The sequence below is a fragment of the Perca fluviatilis genome, chromosome 7 (assembly GCF_010015445.1).
Source record: "Perca fluviatilis chromosome 7, GENO_Pfluv_1.0, whole genome shotgun sequence".
Lineage (NCBI taxonomy): Eukaryota > Metazoa > Chordata > Actinopteri > Perciformes > Percidae > Perca > Perca fluviatilis.
The window spans coordinates 19,198,317-19,225,912 of record NC_053118.1 but is presented as its reverse complement, the minus strand read 5'-3'; the positions used below and the strand labels follow the sequence as shown (position 1 = coordinate 19,225,912).

Sequence of the window (27,596 nt, the reverse complement as noted above, 5' to 3'; positions counted from 1 at the left end):
ATATTACATTACATCTAGGTTCACATGCCAGTTCACTTCCTGGGCACTGCCAAGGTGCTCTTGAACAAGAAAATCTTTAAATGAAATGACATTTTTTCAGGTAATTGGATTTTGGTAAGGGTGGAGTCATCTGCCCCAAACTGGCTCCTGTTGTTAAATGAGAGGGGACATCTAAGATGTAATGTATATTATTGAAAATAAATGATGGTGTCTGAGTTTGAATAAAAAAATCTAAGTACAGAGACCCGGAAGTATATCAAAACAAAAGCTCAGACAATCGATCGATCGATCAATCAATTGACAGACAGACAGATTTAAATTCAGCGCTATGTGGGGATCAAACCTACGCCCCCCTCCCCTTACAGACTTTTGTTCCCCAGCTTCTGCCCAACCCTTGTTTGAGGGCCCTCTCTGTCTATGTCCCCCACGCCCCCTCCCCCGCCACCACCCCACCCCACCCCAAGTGCTTGTGCATTTACGCCCCTGCCTAACAGTAGTAGCCTACAACTATTCACATATGGCTATTATATACAGTCTTTGAAACACGCACAAAACGTACGGACCCTGGTGGGCACCCACAACGACAAGTTAATGTCATCTGCGTGGAAATGTTAGCCTAGTTTTGTGAGACTAAAGACAATAAGTGTTTTTTGTAGTTCTCCACTGGTTGTTGATAATAATAGGATAATTTGTATAGGCTATAAGGCTATAAATACAGCGCCAGAAGAAGTGACAAAGGAGTTTATCGGTCCCCGCTGAGAGCCGTGTAATGCAACCCCATGTTTTACCAGGAAGAAAGCTGGGCGGGTAGGATACCGACAGAACGCAGGACGGAGCCATTCGGAAGACTGAAGTTATGACTTTAATATGGCTGATAAGGGTCCGTTTTTAACTTCGTGTATTATTTTCTATTTGTCCATCGGGGCCGCGATATTCCAAATTCTCGAAGAGCCAAATTGGAAAGCAGCCAGAGACGAATATATTCTACAAAAGGAAAACATTTTGAAGAACCATGCTTGCTTAACAAAGGAAAGTCTGGATGAGATTATAGAGGTATGCATCTGTTTTTAATTGTGTGAAAGACGAAAAACACGGCTGTTAGAGAGAAGTTGTCCATGTGTCCTAAATAAGGCAACTTAGGCTACTATCATTCTGTGAGTAGCCTAACTTTTGCGGTGATTGAAAAGAGCTCCAATCAACTCTCATAAAGTTATTAGATAGCCTAAAAGTAGGCTGTAAGTCAAACGAATAGAACATTGGCTACCTTTATTAGACTGTGTTTCTTTCTTTATATATTTTATATTTATTGTACATCACTAGTATAAAATAGGCTATAGCCCATGGCTACGTTTACAACAAAGGGAGAGGAAGAAGTGCATGCTCACTTTTTTTTCCTTCTTTTCTTTTGAACCACCACTCCCCACCCCCACCCTCAGGTAACAAACAAAACAGAATAAAACAAGCGCACATTAGGGGAAGTAAAATAAAATAAGGGGGGGGGGAAGCTTTAGACTATTAAATTGGAGCTACATCTTGAGCGAGTAAAAGAGAAGTCTCATCGCCTTCAGGAAACCACCAAAACCTGTTTTTCCTGGTTAAGAATAGACAACAACCATAAATCTGGCCGAAGCGGTATGTATCGGCTGTAGGGCAACGCGACTAAATGTTCTTTAGTTGTAGCCTAATATTCACGTTGTTAGCGCGCAGGAATGTTGCGAGCATTCATGATTTAAACTGCACATGGATGGTGGTGTGCTGAACGTGAATGCGCATGTCTCACAACCTCAAAAATGTGAATGTTTGCACAAGGTGTGTCCGCTTAGGCTTATAGTGAGTTGTGAGGTTTATAGGGAAATAAGCGGCAATACAGTTTTTTCAATGAGTGTATAGTGTTACTGGTGTTATTAAAGGAAAGTAACAGCAAACGTTATAGTAGTTTATGAATGGGTTTAATTGAGACTTTAGTGTGTTTACTCTCCCAGATAGTGTCACAGGCTGCGGGCCAAGGTGTGACCATCACTGGGGAGAAACATCGCAACTCGTGGGACTGGGCCAACTCTGTCATCTTTGCTGCCACCATTGTCACCACTATTGGTTTGTATGACATCTACAATATTTGCCACTGATATAATTAGCTGGTATGAGTTTTATGTTTACTGATTTCATACTACTTTGTAATAAGATTAATAATTTATTAATGCTTACTACATTATCATAAAGAACAAAAAAAACATTTGTATTTTAAATCAATAACTGCACATGTGATGGCTTATAATGGTACTTTTTTTAAAAGAACAAATATTTAATCTGCAGTTGTAGATGTTAATTTGTAATGAAGGGATTTGTTAATGATCTCTTTGCAAGTGATCAAACTGTGCGTTGGAGAGGTCTTCCTGCAAAATGAACATCCAAGCAAGTTAAAGGTCCCATGGCATGAAAATTTCACTTTATGTGTTTTTTTTTAACATTAATATGCGTTCCCCCAGCCTGCCTATGGTCCCCCAGTGGCTAGAAATGGCGATAGGTGTAAACCGAGCCCTGGGTATCCTGCTCTGCCTTTGAAAAAAATGAAAGCTCAGATGGGCCGATCTGGAATCTTGCTCCTTATGAGGTCATACATTGACCTCATAAGGTCAATGTACCTTGCCCCCCACCCTCTCACCTCCTCAATAGCTACAGACACAGAAATGGCACATTCTAAGGAAAGCTCATTGTGGGACTGGCTCTAGTGGCTGTAATTCTGCACCAAGGCTGAATTTCAGGAAAGAGACTTCAGATACAGTATTAGGGGACCACTAAGGTCTATATAAAAGCATCAAAAGAGCAGCATGTCATGGGACCTTTAAAAAGACAAAGCATATGTAAGAATTGATTTCAAAATAATACTGTTAAAAAATACATTCCTGATCTTCTGCCATTATGAACCATCCAGACCTCTCAGGTCGTCTGGGACAGTTCTGCTTTCTGTCCCTAGAGTCAGAACTAAACATGGACAAGCAGCGTTCAGTTTTTATGCTCCACATATCTGGAACAAACTCCCAGAAAGCTGCAGGTCCGCTGCAACTCTGTTTTAAAAAATAAAATAAAATAAAGGCTGAAGACTTTTTTGTTTGATGCTGCCTTTTATTAAATTAAGTAATTGTTCATTTCTAACATTGCACTGTAACGTTTGTATTTTGTACCCGTCTTATTCGGTTTTGGCTTGTATTAATTTCTATTCTCTTCAATTAATGTTTTTAATTGCTCTTTAATGTTTTATGTAAAGCACTTTCAATTGCCTTGTTGCTGAAATGTGCTATTTAAATAAAGTTGCCTTGCCTAAAAGGATGCTACCCAGTAGCCAATTTTTTTTTCAACCTGGCAATGAAGGATGGATAAATTACTTATTAACCATTAATAAAAACTTTGTATAAACCTTCCAGAGTTGTGCGTTAATATATCGTCTTGTCTACAGGTTATGGTAATGTTGCTCCCAAGACTCAAGGTGGTCGTGTGTTCTGCATCCTGTATGGTCTGTGTGGGATCCCCCTGTGTCTGGTATGGATAAGCGAGCTGGGCTCGTTCTTTGGAGACAGGACTAAACGTCTGTCCCAGGTTCTGATCCATAAAGGCGTTTCAGTGGTAAGAATCTGACTGAAATCTGGAGTTTAAGTCTGGAGGGTCCGAATACTGTATTAAACGACAGCTCCATCAAGTTATTTTAATATTACATGAAGATGTTACGAGTTTCTATTTCTCCCTTCTGTCAGAAAAAGGTCCAGTTAACCTGCACAGTCCTATTCCTGTTATGGGGGCTGTTTGTGCACCTGGTGATCCCTCCATTTATTTTCATGTCTATGGAAGGATGGAGCTACCTGGAGGGCTTCTACTTCTCTTTCATCACACTCACAACGGTTGGTTTTGGAGATTATGTGGCAGGTATGTTTGATTCATGGCATACATCATCTCAGGTTAACGTTTCTCTGAAGTTAATTGTGGGTCTGAACGTTTTGCTTCGTTAAATCCTTTGTTATAAATGTCACCCCAGTGCATCGGCTCTCATTTCAGGTGTAAATCCAAACATGGAATACCCCAGACTGTACAGAGTGTTTGCAGAGTTATGGATTTACATGGGCCTGGCCTGGCTGTCTCTGTTCTTTAGCTGGAACGTCCACATGGTTGTGGAAGCCCACAAGGTGCTTAAGAAAAGAAGACACAGGCACAGACACTTGGAACTCCAGCCTGTTAAGGAGAAGCACAACCCAGAAGTAAGACCATCGGTTATCGACATCTTCAACTTCCTATCAGAGAAGGACGAGGACTACAGCACCGTCATCAAGAAGATTGGAACCACAGCATATATAAGAAAGCCTGCAGAGAGCATAAATCGCTCCAAGAGCTGCAGCGACATCTTGGCCACCGACATCCAGACCCTGGATCACTCGCCTCGGCACAGACGCATGCTCAGCGTCAGTCAATTGTTCATAAAAGCAGAGCCTGTATTGGAAGACGGCGAACACGAGGCGCGTCCTCAAATACAAGAAAGCGACGGAGACACTAAACCTGCAGAATGTGTGAGGACAGATAATAAGGAGAACAAGGACAGTTGTGCATTTGATTCAGAAGCTGCTGGTATCTTCTTCACTGTACCGACCAAATGTGTTATGAAGAAGAAAAGGGTACAGCATCCTGGTGGTGGAAGGACTAGGTTTACAACATCCAAGGTAGTAGAGGAAGATTTCTTTATGGATAAAGATGAAAAAGGGTAAAAGATATTTTCTAAAACATCATATACCTTTACCAAAATTGTGGCTGTGTTGTGAGTTTTATATGACAATATTATAAATACTGTCATTTTTCAAGAAAACAAACATTTCATATCAAGAAAACAGCATTTTGTGAAAAGGATACAAAATGAATGTTAGATGGTTTCCTGCTTTAAAATGACATGAGTCATTGTCTGTATCAAGAAAAATATTACTTTTTGCAAACGGTGAATAAAGATTATTTTTATTTTTATCTATCCAAATCTTTTCTTACAACTTTTCTATTGTTAGTAAACCTAGATACAAAATACACCGATTATTTCAAATCACAACACAGGGCTTTGTGGAAAACAGTGCCAATTAGCAACTTTCCCTCATAGGGAGCTGCTACAGTGGAGGCTATGAGCACATGGCCGTTATCAGCGTACTCCTGGCTCACCACCGGCTGCTCTGAATGAATGTTCTTGATCCGGATGACCTGGAGAAGACAGGAATAAAATTGTCAGGCAAATTCAAATTACAATGCTGATATATCATTTCATAAAAAATAAAAATAAAAACACTAACCTCAGAGCCGGGTGGATCTTCAGGGTCATACGTTGACAACTTCATGCCATTTGGATGACAACCAAGCCATATGTCACCTGTCCTGTGGTCCACCTCAATGTTATCACAGAGTGAGCCAACAGCTACAGACTGGTTGGAAAGATTACATAGAGTAAACTGATAATTATATTCTGTCCTCTAGGATTACTGACACAAAGTGTAGAGTGAAGCATGACAGCATCAAGGGTTAATGGTCAGCAGTCTCAACAGGCTGTTAAGGAAGGCCAGCTAGGTGATCAGGTTGGAACTGGACAGTGTGGAGGCAGTGGCAGAGAGGAAGACGAGGGACACAAAATCAAAGCCATCTTGAATTATCCTTTTCAGTGTCTTTGCAACGAGCTGTGGCAGATTGGCAGCTCGTTGCAGAGGGAGTTGTTCCTTATCCGTGTCGAGGGTCAAAGGAGAGAGGAAGTCGTTGGCTGTACAGATTGTGAAGCTCCTTGAGGTACATTTTTGATTTGTGATATATAAATAAAACACATTTGACTTGATGTTGTTAAGCTTTGTTGTACGTCTATTGGTGTGTTAGTTCATTGAGAGAACAAAAAACAAAATTCCTTGTACATGTTCACATGCTTGGCCAATAAAGCGGATTCTGATAGAACACAAAGTTTTAGCCATGAAAGTAGACAATGCTGCAAAGAATCTACAAATTCTAAAACATGAATGCTTCACACACACATAGTCAACCCGGCAGCACAGAAGATCTATAAAATCCCCACAGTTTCAGGGTGGGCACTCAAGATTAGTGTCAACAGTTCAGTATACGACCATGTCTCCCCTTACTGTTCCTGACTTATAGCGTTAAATAATGGCCAGAAAAGTGTTTTTACAGAACATCATAACCTCACAGTGAGGTTGACCTTTGATCTTTTAGATATAAAATATCATCACATCATAATTTTATTGTATTACACATTTGTGTGAAATTGTGTCATAATTAGCGTATTCATTTTTGAGTTACGGTCAAAAGTCTGCTTTGTGAAGTCAGTGACCACCAAATTTTAATCAGTTCATCCAGGTGGACATCTGTGTGCGGAGAACCAGAAAACTTTCACTTCACTTTGTTTCTATTCCGCTCATGGAAACAGACACATTTTTTAATCAAACCACAAATTATTTGCTATATTACATTGCATATCCATGATCTGAAAGGAGCTGGATGAAGACAAAATATTATTTTACCAGCCCCTTTCTCGAATGATACAACAAACAGAAATAGATAGACTGTCTGTAAGTCAATTTTCCAGAGAAACGACAGAAGAACTTAAAGCAGGTGTGGTAGCACAACAAAATCCACCTACCAACACCTCCGAGGCTCATTATTCAACACATTATATCTTGTTTACTAAATCCATACAAAAAGTGAAGTGTAAAAACAACGGGTTTCCAATCTTTATGACAAGCTAAGCTAATTGGCTGCTGGCTGTATCTTCATATTTAACTGATGAAAGAGTAGTATTGATCTTCTCATCTAACTATTGGCAAGAAAGCAAATAATTGTATTTTCAAAAATGAACTATGCCTTTTTTTTTTGCTGAGAAAATAAAAAAAACACTATTACCTTAAGATGCACTAATTGTTCCCCTTCGTGTCTCTCATAAACGTCGATCGCATGGTCAAGGATGTCTGAAATATAAATATAACTGTAAAGAAACAAAAACAATTGCTGTTTTATTATTTTAGTGATGAAATGAGTATGAAAACATACTGCTGTGGAAATACATTCAGTTCATAAAACATGCAGTGACTGCTGAAATGAATTCAGAATAACCGTTTGTCAGGCGATATGTTGATGCCATTTGCAGACATAAAGCCATCCGCTGCCACCCTTGCTTCCTTTGGACTGTAGTACACCACATCACACCAGGGCAGACCCAGGAGGACAGTCAGAAAGTGGAGCGCTTCATTGGGAAAGGAGTGATCATTTGTGGCGTAGAAGCTCTCTACTCCGACTGCAACAATGTCATTGACGCTGAAAGAAACTATGAATGAGATCAAAAGCATAGAGAGATTGTCAAACGTAAACATGTGTGACACTAGGAATGATTTATTATAAAAGTACATACCTGTGGAGTAGGGGGTGGGTAATAGTTTTTAGGTGCACAAGTGTGTTCTCCTCAACAAAATGAAAGATCTCCACTTGGCTTTTGTGGTGCGGGTGATTGACAACAAACAGGTACACAGAGTCATCTGCAAACAAACATCAATGTGTTGTGTATTAGTCATTACCTTTAGAATATAACAATCATGCACATTTCTCTCCGGACCTCACAGCATGGTTGTCAGTGTCTGTCCTGTGCTCCGGTATTACTGTCACACCATTACAATTAAATTTTTTACTTAAAGTTGTAATCCCTAAGCTTTCAGTCCTGATTGATAGCCTATAGCAACACTAGCCATTTTTATGTGTAACGTTATGCGTACTGTAGCACCACGTGGCGTGTGTGCATGGCGGAGGGAGCAAGCTAGCTAACTAGCCAGCCAGCCAGCCAGCCAGCCAGCCGTCTGTCTGCTTTGCATTGGTTACAGAAAATGAGCCCAACAGTGGGCTGGGTCTAATGGTCCATTCTCCTCACTCCCTACTGGTTCAGAGAACCTCCCCTGAACTGCAGCCTGCTCTTCTCTCAGCAAACTGCAACAAACTTTATGGCCCCACTGACTTGTGTTGTCACCATGGCAACTACAGCCATTTTGTTTTGTTGACAAATGACCATGGCAAACAGCTCAATGTTTTTTCTATCCAATTTAATTTATATGGGTCTAACACTGCAGATCCCAGAGAACTGACCATTGTCTTATTATGTAGACACATGTTTGATGAACAATCGCAGTCAGCGCTAACCTCTGAGACAATAACAGCGCGTTACTTGTGGCTGCTTCACAATTAAAAAGCCCCCCCCCAGTGTTTGTCTGGTTGGTGTCTTTTAATGTGAAACAACAGCAGTGGGGAATGTTGGGTTAGCATTAGCAGCTCTGATATGGCTGTAAATGACTATACAGTTAACAGTTAAATCTGATATCAATGAGATCAAAGTACAAACATAACACTGCATTCCTGGGAATCAAATCCTCTGTATGTGTGAAAACAATTTTAACCCCTCGTGGGAATGGCGGACTCCACCAGTACCAACAAAAGATAGGTAATTATTACTGAAAGTAAATACATTTTATTAATATTGCAGAAATCCAGACCATAAATAAGAGCAAACACCTGGTTTGATTTCATGGCAATATTAAATATTCTAACTTTAAAAACTTTTGTTCATTCTTATTAATTGTATTTTCCTCATTTCTAATGATTTGTACTATGTTCTATCCTATAAACCCATTTGTAACTTTGTTGAGTCAAAACTGCTAAAGAAGAGCTAAGCAACCATGAATACAATTCAAATCACTGGGGCAGCAGAGTAAAATCCTTAAAAACTATATTTTCAATACATTTTACTTCCTCCAAGGGTCCTCCAAAGCCTGGTAAGTAATATAAATACAACCCAAAACTTATGAATCCAGGTCTCCTCCATTTATTTTAAGTCAATTGTTTTATGGAAGTATGTTGGTATGCTCGTTACCTGTAAATTACAAACTAGTAAACACATGAGGTTTGCTTACAAATCTGCTGTACAACTAAAGGATTGCATTTCTGTATATCTGCTGTATTGTTGCGTGAGTCAACAAATTCTTTGCCAGGTCCTTTCAAGGAAATCTGTGGTTGTAACAACTGGTTTTCCATTCTCTTCCTTGCTCTCTAATTAGCTGGATTACTGTATACTGTAACATTTTGCCTTTATTGTTCTTCAACAGAACACAGCAAGTGCCAAAGACTCCCTTCCAGTTCATTTCATTTGGTATGCATTAGATGAGCGTTCATCATAACAACCAGTGCCTTAAAGACATCTTTTGATGTAAAGAAACTGGAACTTTATTTGTCTTTTGTAATTTTTTGTCTTGTCTTTTTCAGTCTTTTTTTGCATAATTTGGTCCAAATATAAAGTATACACTAAAAACTGGTAATAGATTCATGTTCAGTGTTTAAATGTTTCATGTTGAAGACAACATTTACAATCTTATTAAATGTGATAATTTCATGCACAGATGCATGTTGTTGTTGTATAGTTATATAGAGATGTATATAGAGATGTTGCACCTGACTATATAACTCCTCCCTCTGAGTGATTCACGCTTTGTGTCAAAACTGGTCTCACAGCATGTATCTCCACATCACATCTCAATATTCTTGCAATTATGTACAATAATTACTTGGTGCAATCATTTATCAGCTACATGTACAATGGTGTTATTTATGCACTGCTGCTACTTATAATCAAACTGTACTTATTTATGTTTGTACTGTATTTATGTTGACACTGCGCTACAATAGAATTTGTACAATCCATTTGAAACTATCTTTTTAACCTAATCTTACTTGTAGCCTAATCTCACTTACTTCTACTTAACGTTTTTATTTATTTATTACTGTAGATATGTTACTTTATGTACTTTATACACTCATTGACTTGGTCTTTTTTACTCTTATTTTACCTTGAATTTGACTGTGAGAAACTGCAACTAAAAAGTATTCTGATTCTGATGACTCAGATTCAGATTTGTACTTTACCTGCTTCATCGATGTATACACTTATGCCATGTGGGTTGAAAGAGCTGAGGTCGAGCTCTCCTTTGATTTGCAACTCCACTGGAGTTGGCTTCGGGTGCAGCAGATCCAAAACGTACATTTTCCCTGGGTCATCGGAGAATGAAGGCATTCCAGGATAGTTCAACCCCTAAGTGGGAAACACTGCATGTAAGATGTTGGTGCAGATCTATGATTTTGCTTAAGGGCGTGATTACTTACTGAATTATGTCAACTAACAGGTAATCACAATTCATTTAAAACAGACACATAATATAATGTAAAATATTATTTAAAGCTGGGGTAGGCACTTTATTTTTGAAGTTGTTGGGCAAAAATTCAATAACCTTTCAGTTGTAATTCAATTGGTCTTAGAGAAAACCAGAATTCACCTCCTCCTTGCCTCGGTTTTCAGGCTTTAGTAAATAGTTAGTAGCTAACTAACATTTAAATCACAGTATGTCAGCTCAAAGGGTTTTACAAAGAAAATGGGTGTGGTATTAGTACTTTACTTAAGTAAATGATATGACTACTTCCGAGGGAGGACAGAGAGGAAGAGCTGCAGGAGGAGGTCTCACTCTACTTTATATTTTGGCGGGCTGCTGCAAAATAGCTATGGGAAGGAACTAGTTTTAGAGGAACATGTGTACATTCAAAAGTTGTTTTAGTCCTTGATTTCATGTTGTTTATGGAGAAGGAGAACCAGGAAATGAATAGAGGGAAATGCAACGCTAACAAGCCACAGCCGAGCGACATGGGTCGCCGATGTGTAGTTAAATTTTTCGTGAGGTGGACGTCAGCCTACGGTCGGTATCTCCACGTACCTACGTACGTAGCTACGGTGTAGATTTTACGCGGAAGCATAAATCACTCTTTAACCATAGTGGTCATAAATCGTCCGGAGTTTGCAATTACAACACAAAGAAAGCGGAAGGTAATGGACATCCGGCCGAAGAGAAGGGACATCCGTCGGAATTTCCAGCGGCACCTGAGCAATCCCTGAGGTGGAACATTGTGGATATACAGTACGGGCCAAAAGTTTGGACACACCTTCTCATTCAATGTGTTTCCTTTATTTTCATGACTATTTACATTGTAGATTCTCACTGAAGGCATCAAAACTATGAATGAACATAGGAATTATGTACTTAACAAAAAAGTGTGAAATAACTGAAAACATGTCTTATATTTTAGATTCCTCAAAGTAGCCACCCTTTGCTTTTTTGATAGCGCTGCAAACCCTTGGTGTTCTCTCAATGAGCGTCATGAGGTAGTCACCTGAAATGGTTTTCACTTCACAGGTGTGCTTTGTCAGGGTTAATTAGTGGAATGGTTTCCCTTATTAATGGGGTTGGGACCATCAGTTGTGTTGTGCAGAAGTCAGGTTGATACACAGCCGACAGCCCTATCGGTCAACTGATAGAATTCATATTATGGCAAGAACCAATCAGCTAAGTAAAGAGAAACGAGTGGCCATCATTACTTTAACAAATGAAGGTCAGTCAGTCCGGAAAATTGCGAAAACTTTGAATGTGTCCTCAAGTGCAGTCGCAAAAACCATCAAGCGCTACAACGAAACTGGCTCACATGAGGACCGCCCCAGGAAAGGAAGACCAGGAGTCACCTCTGCTGCTGAGTAGGGCTGTGACGATAACCGCATCACCGCAATACCGGCGGTGATGTGCCACTACCGCGGTCATGACGTCATCACCGCATATATATATATTTTTTTAACCTTTAGCTCGCGTAACTTACAGGAGAACAGATATTGTGTCATATGACATATAATGAAAGCAATAATCATTGTGTAGTTACCCTCATCGACTGTCTTCTATCCTACATTCAAGAGTTTATGGAGAGAAAAAAAAAAACGCAAGTTACCCGTCACTTCAGCTTTGCACATGAGGATGGACAGTCCATTGAGCTGAGGTGGACGTGGACACATTAACGTTAACGCTGCAGTGTTTACCATTGCACATTAGCCTAGCAGCTAGCGGAGTTTCCTTCTGCTTATAGCTTAATCCTGACAAAACCGAATGGTTGAATCTCAGCCTGCATGCACGTTTTGTAGCCTAAACAGAGAAGCTTATATTTGTTATCTTAGACAGAGCACTGTCTGCTCAGCTGCTAAGACGCTCCGCAGTCTGCCATTGGCATTGTCGGCAAACCTTTTTTTTTCTTTTTACTTTATTGACAATAGAGCTTTCTGTGGAATAGATCAACGGAGAGGAGAGAAAGCAGAGTGGCCATAAATGACAGCAAAACACAGTAAAGACTCTCACATTGAGCTGAAATGGAAACACTGTGCTATGGGTTAAGCCGATGTTTATCGGGGGGTAACGGCCATTCACTTTACCGGCGGTATTGACAACAGATAAAGCCACTGTGTCTTGAGAAGCTCAAGCTTGTTGTTTTATTGTTTACTTTACATCATCTTTGCTATCTCTTTTTCCTCTCGCTTTTCCTCACAGCAGCACTCACACACTGCTCTCCGTTACCGCTTGCTCTCCACACGGGCACTGATGTCAATCACTTAAGGCCCCCTGCCATTCTCGCTCTAATTTACGCTACTCTTGTAAGGGGGTTGCGGTTAACCGCCATACCGCAGTGATATGTTGCTTCGTCACCGCGATAAGAAAAATACTATACCGTCACAGCCCTACTGCTGAGGATAAGTTTATCCGAGTCAACAGCCTCAGAAATCGCAACTTAACAGCAGCTCAGATTAGAGACCAGATGAATTCCACACAGAGTTCTAGCAGCAGGCACGTCTCTAGAACAACTGTTAAGAGGAGACTGCGTGAATCAGGCCTTCATGGTCAAATAGCTGCTAGGAAACCACTGCTAAGGAGAGGCAACAAGCAGAAGAGATTTGTTTGGGCCAAGAAACACAAGGAATGGACATTAGACCAGTGGAAATCTGTGCTTTGGTCTGACGAGTCCAAATTTGAGATCTTTGGTTCCAACCGCTGTGTCTTTGTGCGACGCAGAAAAGGTGAACGGATGGATTCTGCATGCCTGGTTCCCACCATGAAGCATGAAGGAGGTTTGATGGTGTGGGGGTGCTTTGCTGGTGACACTGTTGGGGATTTATTCAAAACCCAAGGCATACTGAACCAGCATGGCTACCACAGCATCCTGCAGCGACATGTCATCCCATCCGGTTTGGGTTTAGTTGGACCATCATTTATTTCTCAACAGGACAATGACCCGAAACACACTTCCAGGCTGTGTAAGGGCTATTTGACCAAGAAGGAGAGTGATGGAGTGCTGTGCCAGATGACCTGGCCTCCACAGTCACCGGACCTGAACCCAATCGAGATGGTTTGGGGTGAGCTGGACTGCAGAGTGAAGGCAAAAGGGCCAACAAGTGCTAAGCATCTCTGGGAACTCCTTCAAGACTGTTGGAAAACCATTTCAGGTGACTACCTCTTGAAGCTCATCAAGAGAATGCCAAGAGTGTGCAAAGCAGTAATCAGAGCAAAGGGTGGCTACTTTGAAGAAACTAGAATATAAGACGTTTTCAGTTATTTCACACTTTTTTACAGTACATAGTACTACATACAGTACTACATACAGTACATAATTCCACGTGTTCATTCATAGTTTTGATGCCTTCAGTGAGAATCTACAATGTAAATAGTCATGAAAATAAAGTAAACACATTGAATGAGAAGGTGTGTCCAAACTTTTGGCCTGTACTGTAGACTAAGATTTATGCAACTATGCAAACATTTTAATAACATACTGTGCTTAGAAAGGCCAGTCCATCTCTTAGTATTGTGATATCCTCTGCCCCATATTCTGCACAAAACAAAATAAAGCTGGTTATACATTACCACACTGCTGACACTTGACCTATTCTCAGTAAACTGGACTTCAAACTCTTCATGTGAGGTCCCATTTTACAAGTCCAGAAACATGTTTAAATTAAAGAACATATTTGACATCTCAAATCCAAACATTAAGACACAGACATAAAGTTTAAAATGCCTACCAATATTCTTTAAATAATGACAGTTGAGGGGTTTCACAGGAACATCTCTGGACGCGAGGGCCATTTCCCTGCAGAGAAAATTTAAACATGACAAAGCATTTCATAGGAAAACAAAACCACTGGAGTCCTAATCTGTCATTTGCAGAGCTTGAGTAGTCCAGTGATAAACTTGTACATTCTTCTCTACCTGCATTCCCATACTTTATCTTTGAAACAACAGCTGTCAACTTTGATAAGCAGTACTAAACCTCTACTATACCTCCAGAGATAGTCTCTAATTAACTCCTAAAAATAGTAAATACTTACTTTAGTTGAAGAAATCGGTGTCCAATGAAAGCTGCAAGAGCAGCAACAACAGCAGCAACAATTACTTTCTTCATGGCAGCCATGTTTAGAAATTAAAAGATGAAACAGGAAGCCTTTCAGAGTGTATTTACATAACAGCACCAGAGATGGAGCTAGAGCGTGTACCCCAGAAGCAGCATTACATATGTTCTATATCACAATTATTCCAATAAAAACTCTCACCCAGCAACAAGTCACTTCAGTATTTATTTAATCACACGCAGTGTGTCAGCACACCTTGGAATTAAATATTTTGGCCTAAGGATGAAAAGAATACTAAATTTAAAAAACCTGGCTGTGGGTGGGAAAAGAGCACGAGTTACACAAAAAAAATTCTATTGACAAATATTAAAATGCTGTTTATCAAGAATCCTTCAAACCTGCCAGATTAATATACAGTCATTTTGTGTGCAGTCATCTGTTGACATTTATTGAGCCAATAGACAAAACGACAGTTGCAGCACGACTCGTTTTACTCTCATTCAAATACATGAAACAAATGTGACAATAGCAATTAAAACATGTAAAACATTCAGTTACAAACGATGCATCTGTACAGATTTCAAATGTTCAGGTGACCAGTGAACATATTATTTTCATGATACACAGCAAAGCAAATGTTTCATTGAATATATTATTTTAGTACTTATTGCAGAGTGGTTCAAGTATCCAGGCAGTTCAGTAACTTCTGTGTCTGAAAGCACTTTCAAATATGCTGTTGTAACCAGGGCGTATTGCTATACTGTAGAATCAGGATCACGCATTTACCTTCCTCCAGCTCCTCCTAGTGGATCTTCAGACACTCTTTTCAGGGTTTATTATCAGATCCTGTCTAGTACAACAGGGTAAAGCTTTTTCCATGTGCTGTAATATCCATGTATACATATCATCATTCAAATTATCACTACATCATATGTTTAAGAATATTTGCCTACTTCAAATCACAGCACAGGGCTTTATGGAACACAGTGCCAATGAGCAACTTTCCCCCATAGGTAGCTGCTACAGAGGAGCCAAGGAGCACGTGGCCATCGTCAGCGTACACCTGAGTCACCACTGGCTGATCAGAATGAATGTTCTGGATTTGGATGACCTTAAGAAGACATAATCATGAGAAAGGAGGATAGCTACATGAATATGGATAAATAGACAGATCTTCTGTTTAGGTAAGCAGAATATGGCAGATAACAGCAAAATAGACGTTATATTGTTATGTTGTCAGGCCTCTCACAAGTGAACGGACAAACCTCTGATCCAGGCGGGTCCTTGGCATCAAACATAAAAAGTTTCCATGCATTGGGGTGACAGCCTAACCACAGGTCACCAGTTTCAGGTTCCACTTCCACATTGTCACAGAGTGAACCTACAGCCACAGACTGGTGAGGTGTCACAGACAAGGTTATGATTATACATGCATCTTGGTATCTTGACTGCGCAAAATGAACCTAGGGGTTAATAACATATTTGTACCGAGTTGAACGTTCTCTGGGATACGTTTTCATGCTAATCGAAGGTGACCAGTTTTATCGCAAACCACTAATTAGCTTATAACGCTAGTCGTCGGGGCACTGGTTAAGTAAAAAGAAATCGCTATTTCTATACCGCTAACAAGGCTCAAAATAGCACCACACTTCCACGGTAGCATAATGAGGGTCCCTACATGTAAACCGAAGCATTAAGAACTTTGGAAGTGTACAGACAGTTTATTAAAAAGATAGATTATAAAGACAGTAGCGTTCATGTATACTGTACATGCAGGCGCCATCGTGGGAAAACAGTCATAACCATTCGAACAACAAATGCCGTGCTTGAGTTATGTTACTGGTTACTGGTTGCACGGCGTTAGTCGGTCGACTGGTCATGACTGTTTTCCCAACACGGTGCCCGCATGTATAAATTAGTTGATTTTTAGCGGCTATAATCATATTGTGTTTATTGTTTTACAAAGTTCTGACATCTAAATAGATTATTCCCCTAATTTCTTTAATTAAAACTAAAACAAATAACGACTACTGTACAATATTAGAAAATTACTAACATCCTAATGATTTATATCATGATATCCATTTCATCCATACTTTCTAGCCCTAAATGTCATCAGATTAAGAAATGTAGAAATAATTATTAGACTTCACACACAAATACTGTATAGTGAAAAAATTCAATAAAAAAAAATTATTAAAGCTGATGGAAGCATATTCATTCATCAGTCTTAAAATGGATTATTGAAATGTGCTGTAAGAAATCAGTGCACTTTCATATCGCTGACATTTGGAATTATTTACCTTCACAGTGACCAACCCATTGTCTTCTTTCCGCTTAAGCACATGCACATTGTGGCCAAATAAATCTACCACATATATATGTCTGTAAATGAAAAAGAATATTAAAATGAAGAAATTCAGACATTTCAATGATAAATAACCATTAACCTGCATTTTTTATTCTTACCTTTTGTCTGGTGAGATATTAATTCCATTTGCAAAGTAATATCCCTCAGAGACCACTTTTACTTCCTTAGGACTGTAGTACACAACATTAGTCCAAGGCTGAGACAGAAAAGGCTCCACCAAACCTTTAAGGAGTTCATGGGTAAAGTAGTGATCATTGGTTGCATAGAAGCTATCCACTCCCACTGCCACAATATCGTTTACACTGCATGGAAAGATAAATCAGAATTGAAAAATTACTTTTATTTTATACAATAATTATATTATTAAACACAATATGCATATGTTTTTTGCATGACTTTTATGATAAGATAGTTTTACAAATATTGTTGCACACTGACTAAATCACCCTATTGTAGTCAGTAAATCTCAAGTGCAGTTACTGTACCTGTGGAGAAGGTCATGTTTTATGGTTTTCAGATGCAGCAGTGAGTGGTCGTCCTCAACATATTGGAACAGCTCTACTTGGCTTTTGTGTTGAGGATGACTGACGACAAACAGGTATATTGCGTCATCTGATGAGGAGCAAGGAAAGCACTGTAAATAAAAATACTGGCTGAAACTGTGTGTGTGTGTGTGTGTGTGTGTGTGTGTACATAAGAGGGACCTGTATAACTTCAAATAAAAAAAATAAAAAAAAAACAGAAAATGGAATTATCAAAGCTACAATAGGTATAGACACTAAAATGAGACAGATGAGCTCAATACATGTTGGAGGTCTAAACTCCAAACTACTTTTCCCTGAAAAAGAATCCCATGCATTTTCATACAAATTGACACTAATTACGTGTTTTTTAGCATTGACATATTTAAAGTATAACACGCAATAACTTATAAAAAAAATAAAATAAAATAAAAAAAGAAGGAAATGTACAGACCAATAAAAATGTAATCCCTCTCAATCATCACTTCTGACCCTCTAGAAGTGTGTGGAGGTGTCTGTATCTCTAGAGACCCTGCCCTCCTGCCTGTTTTTTCTCTTCTTTTTTTTGTATTAAGTCGGGACGTTTTGGGGTGTCAACAAAGACTCATTGGGCCGACTTGGGTGTGTAACCCCCAGCCAATAATAGCGTTCTCATTTCCCACCGACGCTTTTCCCCTAGCCTCTCATACCGACAAGTCTAAATGACACAGACACACAGAAACAGACAGGATGAAGCTCTGCATTCACTCATAATCCGACAATGTGGCACCTTCCCGCGGTGTGTGTGTGTGTGTGTGTGTGTGTGTGTGTGTGTGTGTGTGTGTGTGTGTGTGTGTGTGTGTGTGTGTGTGTGTGTGTGTGTGTGTGTGTGTGTGTGTGTGTTATGTGTATGTTGTTTGTGCTTTAGAACATAACCACTGGACATTAGGCTAATCCAAAAAGAATGTTTCATTGCTCTGATTCACAACTTTGATAGAACCGTATACAAACTGGGAACTCAGAAGGTGAAGCTACAGCTACTTGGGCAGAGTGATTTGCTCGCAGCACCTGAGAAGTGCCGTGGTGAGGAGCAGAGAGTAACAACGGTGATTTTCAGGTGTTGCGCTAATCACTCCGCCCAAGTAGCAGTGCTTCCTTCGGAGAATATAGTTCCCAGTATGTATACGGTTAGAAGATGGCTGTGTCTCATGTGACCTTGTTATTTGTACACGCTGGGACTATACAAATCACAACATGTAAATAGGAAAATGTTGGCATTATTTTGTCACTTATTGGGAGCAGTAGGCTAGATGGAGCTGGTTACCTCCAGGATCTGTGCTAAGCGAGGCTAGCAGTGGGTGCGTCAGACAGAGTTACGACACGCACGGAGATGAGAAGGGTACGTATGGACTTAAAGTGATGGTTCGGAGTCACTTCACCCTAGGGTCCTTTGCACCATGACCTCGAGCCAAACACTCCGCAGTAGTTTTTTCAGCTGGGTCAAACATTGGGAGAGTTAGCGTAGAGTAGCGTTATCAGCTAAATAGCTTAGCGCAGGGGCTAATGGATCCAATGATGTATCTCGTAAATGACACCACTAATAATGCCCGAAATGATACCAAACTTCTACACTAGTACAAATAGGTTATGCACTCATAAAACGATGGATTGTTTGGCTCGAGGTCATGGTGCAAAAGGACCCTAGGGTGAAATTACTGTGTGTGTGTGTGTGTGTATGTGTGTGTGTGTGTGTGTGTGTGTGTGCAACCACACAAATGTGATAAGTGCTTGTATACCTCTTAGATCGGTGAATACACTGATGCCATGAGGGTTGAATGACTCCAGATCAAAGTTTCTTGGCATGCGCAGCTCCACTGGTTTCATCCGAGGATCTTTCATATCAAGAGAGAAGATCTTGCCTGGCACATCTGAGGATGGTATTCCAGGATACTTCAGACCCTTGAGATAGAGAGATAGAGATAGAGAGATAGAGATATATATATATATATATATATATTAAAAAAAAGAAAAAAAACTTAAATTATGCAGAACATATAGAACATTGCAGAGTGGGTTGAAATTAAAAGAACAAGCCTTAGGTCAGATTTAGTGGCATAACACCTTTTTCTGCAGTTTAAGAAATGCCAGCCAAGTACACTTCAAGAGAAAAGCATTTAAACCAATTTGTTCATGCGGTTTTCAGGAAGGATTTTTTAATCTTCAGATCATTGGAGGGATTACAACAATTAATAACATTAATTTGAGGCCAAGTATATCCATAATAGCTGCAACGATTAGTCGATTAACCAATTTTCGGAAGAAAAAAAAAAATCGGCCACCATTTTACTGATTGACAAGTCATTTTCAAACATGCCAAAATGGACTCAAACATTAAGAATTCCTGCTTTGCTCTGTTTAATTTCACTGTGAATTAAATATGTTTGGGTTTTGGACTTTTGGTAAGACAACAAATTAACTGAGAGGGACATTTTGGTTGCAGCCCTTATCAATAATAAAATAAATGTTTTTTTAAAAACACAAGTTAACGGTAATAAGATAAGCAAAAAAGCTCACTTTATGGAGTTGCACTTCTGTTTGCAATCAAGGCGTACATTTGGCTGCTCTACAACTCAAATACTTACAGTGCTGATAAAGGCAAGCCCGTTTCCAAGGATCGTTATATCCTCTGAGCCATAATCTGAAAGGACGACAGTTGCACAGTTAATTTTATGTTCGCTTAATGTTCCCCTCAAATTGTTGCTACATTTTCTCCTTTTCTCCTGGAGTTAGCTACTTACCCAGATTTTTGAGCGCAACACAGTTGGGGAGGTGATTCTGCACCAGCTCCCTAGAGGCGAGGGTCGTTTTCCTGCAATGTTTTCAAAGTTACGTTAGGTCAAGTGGCCGGAATAAAACTTTGTTTTCCTAAAGAAAAACTCTGAAACAGGCGGAACGTATTCCTCGTTTCGACATTAACGGAGTTGCTTTTTATTTTACCTTAAGTTGACAATCCTCTCTCCGAGCAGCGCGGATAAGGCAGCTATTACAAGCGAGATGAAGGCTACCTTTCCCATTTTGGAATCACGACGGATCAATTTTACAAACTGGTTTTAATGCCAGACTACTTCAGCCGAGGCGTGTCACAGCAGGCGCAACTAATGCTGCCTTCATGACTATCGGAAATATGTTCACAAATCTGTTTATTTTTGTTGCTAGCATGTGAACAAACGTGTATTCTTTTGTTGTTACTGATTAACGTTGTTATCTTGTATTTGGTGTATATACGAATACTCCAATTACTTACAATGGCATCTTGCATTATCCACATCCTGATTCACAAGATAAAATGCAGGACATTTGTATGATGTGAAAAAAGAATCCCACCAAAAGCACGAGAAGTTTTTAGTGTTTCCGATTTCCAACATATGAGAAGTACCTGAATGCAGCATTATTCCGAATGGTTTGAGCCACTAGTCCTTATCCAAATTGCATCTAAAAACAGCTTAATGCTACAGTTTCAATTAAATAGTGCTCTTGATAGTATGTTTTAAGCTGTTCGATCAGTTTTTATATGCTGTGTTCAGTACAGGTTCAGTCCTTGTGTGTTCGAAGCAGTATTGTTCTTTTGAATGACTGTCTATCGGATGCTGTGAATGTAAATGGACTACTGCAGAGTTGTACCATAAATGACATTAGACCTTTTATTCTTTTTAAACTCTCTAGCAATGTGAACACCAACAGACGTTATGCCTCCATACTTCAAAAGAATAAAAAAAAAAAACTATGTAGAAAATGATTAGGGATAAATACATTGCACTCACTTTGTTCCAATGTTGATGTATGAAGAAAGGGCAAGAAGCTGGGGAATCCACTTTGTTTTGATCACACATTAAATCATTTGGTGCCAAAATTAATTCTACATCAAAGGGAACTCGTCTTGTGGGTTACGCTTACTATGCTGTCATCTGCTTTTGATTCACTCATGAGTTCATTAATTCACTCAATGCAACCAGTCCAACAGACAGTACGCTCAATAACATGTAGTGCCTGCAAAGCCCTGTTTAAATTGTTTATTTTTGAAGTTGTTTTTGTAGGTGATGACTCCTCCCAACATAAAACAAAAAGTTACAAAATTGTCTATGTAATCAAAATCAAGTGTAAGAGACTTCATAAAAAACAAACATGAACACATACATACACATATAGAAGTGAAAGTAAGATAAAATTGGCAAACTATTGACCCTGTGATACTCAGCATTGGGTGCATGCAACCTGACAGTAACTGTAGAATATCTACAAAAGTCCAATTAAAGAATTATAGCATCTAACAACTTCAAAACACCAACAACTCCTGCACATTACATTGTGTGCAACCAGCGAGCACTGTTAGGTGGGGCACACCAGATTCCTGACTCTGTTTTGTGAAGTCTTGTAAAGGTTCACAGTGTAATACAGCAGGATCCCCATCAAACAGTTTCAAGCAAGACTGTATATTTGGAACATACAAAATAAATTTTATTATCCATTCTCTTCAGGTCTACATCTTATTAGAAGTTTCTAGACAATGGCATTGTCAAATAACACACCCAAATTAATTCTAATAATCCTGACAGGTGCAACAATACATTTCTGTCAAGTCCAGGTGTCAAAATATAACTGAATGTGAAAAGCAATTTAAATCTTCTTCCTTGTTATTTTCAACATAAAAAGGGGAGCCATGGCCCTGGGCCGCAGTAAGAGCTAGGCAGGACATGGCCATGAGCACACATAAACACGGGTGAGGAAGTGGCTTCAGGGTTGAGCCCCGGTGGCTGCAGGGACTTGTGTGGCCAGGGTGTTGGGAGCAGAGATGACAGGTGATCCAGCAATGTTAGCCAGTGGCTGTGAGGAGGACATTGAGGTGATGCCTAAGAGAGACAGGGGGCTCCTTAATCATTTGGCAATGTGTCATATTTAAATCACAATCTCAAACTAGAGATATAACTTTGCAGTCAATGCAAACTCAAATTTCAAAGAAGTCAGACTGTTATAGAACTTTTCTTACAATCTACAAAGTGTATTTCTAATTTGAAAAAAATAGTCTGATTATCTATGCAGCCTTTCAATATCTTACTTTACTTGCGTATACGAGATATAACTTTAATAAAAAGTCAGATTATGAGAGGAATAGGGCTGGGTATCAGTCAAAGATTCTCAATACTGATAGCGATACCACCCCCCACCCCCCAGATTCCAATTTTATAAAATAAAAATAAATTACAACATTACAGCACAAATCTTTGTATTTATTTTTCAGCTCATGCTACGTGAGCCCCAACTCTGTGTGTAACAGAGTTTTTCCTACATGTCTCTGCGATGTGTAATGTTAAGACAGCCAAACACCACCATTATTAGATCTTGGTAGAAGCAAGCTGCATGGTTATTGGCTCACCGACGCTGATGAGATTTACTCCTTAGGTATTGAAATTGGGTATTGAATGACGAGACATTTTTCGATACTCAGCAATTTGGTCGGTGCCTAAAAAGTATTCAGTTTCGTACCCAGCCCTAGAGAGGAACGTGTCATTCTGAGCAGGATTACTTACCGGCCATCATACTTGAGGAGCTGACTGGTGTGGAGCTTGCAGCCATCCCTCCCGGAGTTGCCCCTCTTCCCTGATCTTTAACGATGGGATCTGGGAACAAAAGTGGATTTGAGCCCCTCATAAACCAAATAACATGTGTTGACACAATCAAGCCACTTCACATAAGTGTACTCAAATGTGAGGCAATTTACTCAAGCAATAACTAAGAGATGCAGACAGAGTAATATGAAAATGGTGAGAGGCAAACTTACAGAAGTAGGGGTGATCCATGGCCTCTCTGGCCGTGAGGCGGGCTTGATGGTCATAGCGCAGCAGTTTGTCCAGGAAGTCCAGAGCCTCTGTGCTGACCAGGTGCTGGTTCTCGCTGTGCACAAACCTCTCCCACCTTTTGCGGGAGTGTCTATACAGAACAAACCAGGGGTCGAGTGTTAATGTGAAGTATTCATTAGCTGAAAGCTTAGTAGAAATATTTAATAATACATTGCCACGGTCAAACGGCTACAATGTTTTACCTTCCGAGAATGTCGTTGAACCGTGGATCCAATTCAATGTTGTACTTGTCAATGTAGTCGTACAGGTCCTCGGTGCCGAGTACTTTTGCAATTCGCACAAGCTGCAAGTCAGAAGAAGCGTAATTCAACAATTAAAAGAATACGCTTAGATATTTGTTTAATCAAATGAAAGGTACTGAGGGGCATGGATTCCATGGCAGTTTATAGTTTTTGAGTCAATAAGGTAGTGGGTTGGTATGGAGTGTATACATTATGTCAATAAAGAGGTAATTATGGGAGACTAATGATACGGAAATAAACATGTGGTTAAATTTACAGTGCGAGAAGATTTTCTATTATTATCAAACCTAACTTCCAGTTTAATATCCTTTTTTAAAAAGTATACACGGTTCGTCTGATTATTAGAGAAATAATTACAGTACAATATCTATGCACAGTGTGGAAGTTGTATAAGATATATTAAATCTTATATAATATTAAATCAACATTTGCTATGGTGTACAAAAAGAACTGAAACACCATTTCAACTTCAGTGTCACATAGGCCCAAAAAAAAAAAAAAAAAAAAAAAAAGAAGCCCAAAAGAGCCATGGAATAAACTGGAAATGCAGCATACAGTGTTAAGAGTGTATGTAGGGAAAGCCCACAACACAAACAACCCCATCCATGGTAGTAAAATGTGTTATGACCTGTGTCCACTGGTGCAGTCCTACATTTATCTTTTAACCCTTTTGTTTTACATTCAGTGCACAGAACTCCCAAAAACTTGATAATAAATGTCTACCCTCATTCAATAACTGCTGACATACCTTTGAGAAAGACATAACACCCCAGTGAAGAGCTGCTATGTGGCCTATGTCAGGTGTAAGAAGTATGTGGATTTGACTGTTTAAAACTGACAATACTACGTATGCAATGTTTGTGCCCCAGGGACTGTTCTCTTAAAGCCACATGTTTGTGACCACATACACAAAAGACTACACTAAAAGAACTGATTCTACATACCTGATCATAGTTGTCATGACCGTGAAAGAAAGGCTCCTTTCTGAAGATCATGCTGGCGAGCATGCAACCCAAACTCCACATGTCCAAGCTGTAGTCATACATCTACAAATAATATAGAGAGGTGAAAAGGCTTGAACTGGCTCCATGGATGTATTCAAAAAACAAAACAATTCGCTCTTCTTTAATAACATTTTTTCCAAAGTGTCATTTTAACCAACTTGTGTAAAACCGGCATGACAAGACACGTAGAAGAGTATAGGAGGCTCACCTGGTAGTCTACCAGCAGTTCAGGTCCTTTGAAGTACCTGGATGCCACTCTCACGTTGTATTCCTGGTTAGGGTGGTAGAATTCTGCCAAACCCCAATCAATTAGGCGGAGCTGGAAGTAAAAAATGATAATTAAGTGGAATGTTTACCAAAAAATGGGATTAGCTCATGTCACAGCAGGGAAAACAAGAAATGAAGAACATGGTCAGCATGTGAGAAAATACCTTTCTGTGTTCATGATCAATCATTACATTGTGTGGCTTGACATCTCTGTGCATAATCCCCATACTGTGGCAGTAATCCAGAGCCTAATAGGTAAAAAGGAAAAGAATATATATGTATATCCACTGAATGTTAAACTGATGCAACTAGAGCTTGATATAAGGTTTCTGGCAAATATGTTTAACAACCAATGCAGACCATAAAATAGTGTAACAAATTGAGCGTACCAAAAGCCGTTTCTTACCTTTAAGATTTCGTACATGTAGAACCGTATGTCAAAGTCAGATAGGGTTTGATACAATTGCTGTAAAAGAATATAAATGTATGAGCCATTTGGAGAAAGAAAAATATTCATATTAGCATATTCTAAAATTACAAGTCAACAAAGCACAGGTTGTTTGTTTTTTTTACCTTGAAATCTGTGTTGTTCACATGTTCAAAGACCAGAGCAGGGGTTCGGGACTGAAAGGAAAAACAAAAATTTTCATTTTGTTTTCATAAAATGTGTTTATGCAGGAAACCTTGTACATATAAAATTCAAAACTGTTACAGTGCAAAAAAGGAGAACAAAATTACCACAGGATCCTTGACGATATCTAACAGTGAGATGATATTTGGGCCACCCCTCAGATTCTCCAGGATCTTAATTTCTCTCTTGATTTTCTTTTTCTTGACCGGCTGTGAACAATGATACAATTCATAAAAAATCTCCACTGAGGTGACAAAATATTATGACTGATTTACTGAAAAACATTTGCAAAACAACATAAATTTTCAGGATAATCAATTGATTATTTCCATACCTTCAGTATTTTGACGACCACTTTTTCATTGTTTGTGATGTTTATGGCTTCAAACACTTCACTATATTTGCCTCTCCCTAGTTTTCTGACTAGCTGATAGTCGTCTTGGTTCCTAAAAACAAAACAAAAAGCTATGGTGAACAATGTTGAGATTGCTTACCCAACAAAGCAAAAAAAAATAAAAAATACAACTAAAGCGCCAACAATTCCCTTTTGCCTTACCCCCATTCAACAACATGGGACTCGTAGTCCCAATATTCCCGAGGTCTCTGTGTGTTTACATCAGGGTAAACTCGAGAGCGGCTTGGGACAGGGCCAGACATATTCTACACAGGGTCTTCTCTAAATCTCCTAAAACAAAAAATATATATAAAAAAATGAGTTACTAATAATGACATTACATGAATAAAATTTAAAAAAAGGTCCATTTAAAAGCATTTGTGTACAATGGTTAGCACTCCAGGACATCATACATCATACAAATAGGTGATAAAAAATACCTGGGAGGTTCCCTCCAGGATGATGGTGTTAGATGATTTCAAACAAGAGCAGTTGAGATGCCTTTATAATAAGAAAGCTACATGGGCATACAGATGTAAAACAGATAGTTAGCCAACTACAGTAAAACCATTCATATTAGTTTAACACCATATGTAGAACCAAGAAATGCTCATCAAAGCTAAAAAGATATTTGAACTTGAAAATGTTTCCCCAGTTTTACAGGATGTTGTTTCTAATGAAACTGCAGATGTTTCATGCGGAAGGCAGCAAAATTAGTAACTTAAAAAAAACAACATATGTTATTTAAATATCACGCATGAAAAAAATCAACTGAAACTAAATTAAGTGTCTAAATATGGTGGCGTGTGAAATGTAGAGACCTGAATGTTAAATGGGGGCATCCAACCAGTCTAATCAGGAGGTACAGGGCTCAATACAGTCATCACTGGGGGCTACACCAAGGCAGTATCTCCTCCTGTTGAAAAAAGGCAGAAAGTAGGTTGATTAAAATCAATGCTGTCAATTAAGCAAACACGGACAAACTATGTGAGCTAATGTACGCCAGCCAATACAGCCAGTAAGGCTACATTTAAATGGTTTTATGAAATGCATCCAATCGACAAATGGTCTCCCTGGTACAAGACACTCGTTCAGTTATAGCCAGTTTGCCCGCTAACTACTTTAATGAAAAGGTGACTGTGCGCACAAACCCTCTGTGGCCCAAGGCCTGCACAAGTGCAGTGGTGCTAACAGCTAGCTAGCTATCAGGCAAATCGGGCAGCTGGCTAGTTAGCATTAGCTCGTCAACAGCAGAGGAAAAGCCGGTTGGAAAGTCACAACTAGCTCTCGGTCACATTACGGGACTGTAACGAAAACGAATGAACACCCGGCGTCAAAACAATCAATTAATCATTATAGTGGTTATTATTAACTTAGAGCTAACGAACAAGCTTCGAAAAATATATTTTCGAAAGCTGGAAAGTGCTAAGCTAGCAGGCTAGGGGAGTGAATAGCCTGCTGGCTGGCGAGGCAACTGAGTGACAACGCCTTGAAAAAACATCCTACAAACACTGTGATCGAGCAGTAGAAAGGCACCACGGTTGTGTTACTTGTTCGCAGCTTTTCCTCACATATAAAACACTCAACAGCAGTTCCTAGCCTACGACGATTTGTGGTTAAATAACACGATTACCTCTCAGCGTTGTTGGGACGTCAATATGGCGATGCTTAGTATCAAGAGCTTAGTGCGAACAGCCTCTCCTGCAGAGGGCGCTGTCCTTTTTTCTTTTTCATGGGGGATATTGTAGCTCCCTCTTCCACCAACAGGTCTGATAGAGCCAGAAACTTTTATCTGCACCGCAATGTGTCTGTATCTTACAGTCTCAACGGTAATGTTTTGTCAGTGAATTTTATTTGTATAACCACAAACGCACTATTAATTTCCACAAGCAACATGCACGTTAACCACCAAAAGTCCTGGTAGCTAAGATAGTTGAGGACATAGGCTATATGATTCAGTAGAC

The 27,596-nt window shown here is 39.4% G+C and overlaps 4 protein-coding genes across 4 annotated transcripts; 1 reads left to right on the top strand and 3 right to left on the bottom strand.

The window, feature by feature from the left end:
• The first annotated feature begins 608 nt into the window (after window positions 1–608).
• kcnk5b (potassium channel, subfamily K, member 5b) lies at window positions 609–4,998 on the top strand. Its single transcript, XM_039806501.1, has 5 exons — window positions 609–1,053; window positions 1,983–2,094; window positions 3,455–3,621; window positions 3,750–3,918; window positions 4,048–4,998. Exons 1-5 carry the CDS (start codon window positions 868–870, stop codon window positions 4,746–4,748), a joined length of 1,335 nt encoding a protein of 444 aa, XP_039662435.1. The 5' UTR covers window positions 609–867; the 3' UTR covers window positions 4,749–4,998.
• LOC120562666 (serum paraoxonase/arylesterase 2-like) lies at window positions 4,961–14,418 on the bottom strand. Its single transcript, XM_039806503.1, has 9 exons — window positions 14,288–14,418; window positions 13,982–14,049; window positions 13,733–13,788; window positions 9,970–10,135; window positions 7,421–7,544; window positions 7,126–7,326; window positions 6,916–6,997; window positions 5,313–5,441; window positions 4,961–5,223 (listed from the first exon to the last, which is right to left on the bottom strand). The coding sequence occupies exons 1-9, from the start codon at window positions 14,368–14,370 to the stop codon at window positions 5,062–5,064; spliced, it is 1,071 nt and encodes a 356-aa protein (XP_039662437.1). The 5' UTR covers window positions 14,371–14,418; the 3' UTR covers window positions 4,961–5,061.
• Window positions 14,419–14,514: 96 nt separating this feature from the next.
• Window positions 14,515–20,315, bottom strand: LOC120562665 (serum paraoxonase/arylesterase 2-like). Its single transcript, XM_039806502.1, has 9 exons — window positions 20,177–20,315; window positions 19,978–20,048; window positions 19,822–19,877; window positions 18,976–19,138; window positions 17,165–17,291; window positions 16,778–16,981; window positions 16,612–16,693; window positions 15,574–15,702; window positions 14,515–15,419 (listed from the first exon to the last, which is right to left on the bottom strand). The coding sequence occupies exons 1-9, from the start codon at window positions 20,251–20,253 to the stop codon at window positions 15,258–15,260; spliced, it is 1,071 nt and encodes a 356-aa protein (XP_039662436.1). The 5' UTR covers window positions 20,254–20,315; the 3' UTR covers window positions 14,515–15,257.
• Window positions 20,316–21,213: 898 nt separating this feature from the next.
• On the bottom strand, window positions 21,214–27,393 carry LOC120562955 (casein kinase II subunit alpha-like). The gene is made up of 15 exons (XM_039806917.1): window positions 27,266–27,393; window positions 26,454–26,548; window positions 26,073–26,149; window positions 25,795–25,923; window positions 25,573–25,684; window positions 25,346–25,447; window positions 25,181–25,231; window positions 25,014–25,073; window positions 24,772–24,855; window positions 24,549–24,659; window positions 24,281–24,382; window positions 23,277–23,377; window positions 23,016–23,164; window positions 22,765–22,854; window positions 21,214–22,086 (listed from the first exon to the last, which is right to left on the bottom strand). Exons 4-15 carry the CDS (start codon window positions 25,893–25,895, stop codon window positions 21,971–21,973), a joined length of 1,179 nt encoding a protein of 392 aa, XP_039662851.1. The 5' UTR covers window positions 25,896–25,923; window positions 26,073–26,149; window positions 26,454–26,548; window positions 27,266–27,393; the 3' UTR covers window positions 21,214–21,970.
• Between the last annotated feature and the right edge of the window lie 203 nt (window positions 27,394–27,596).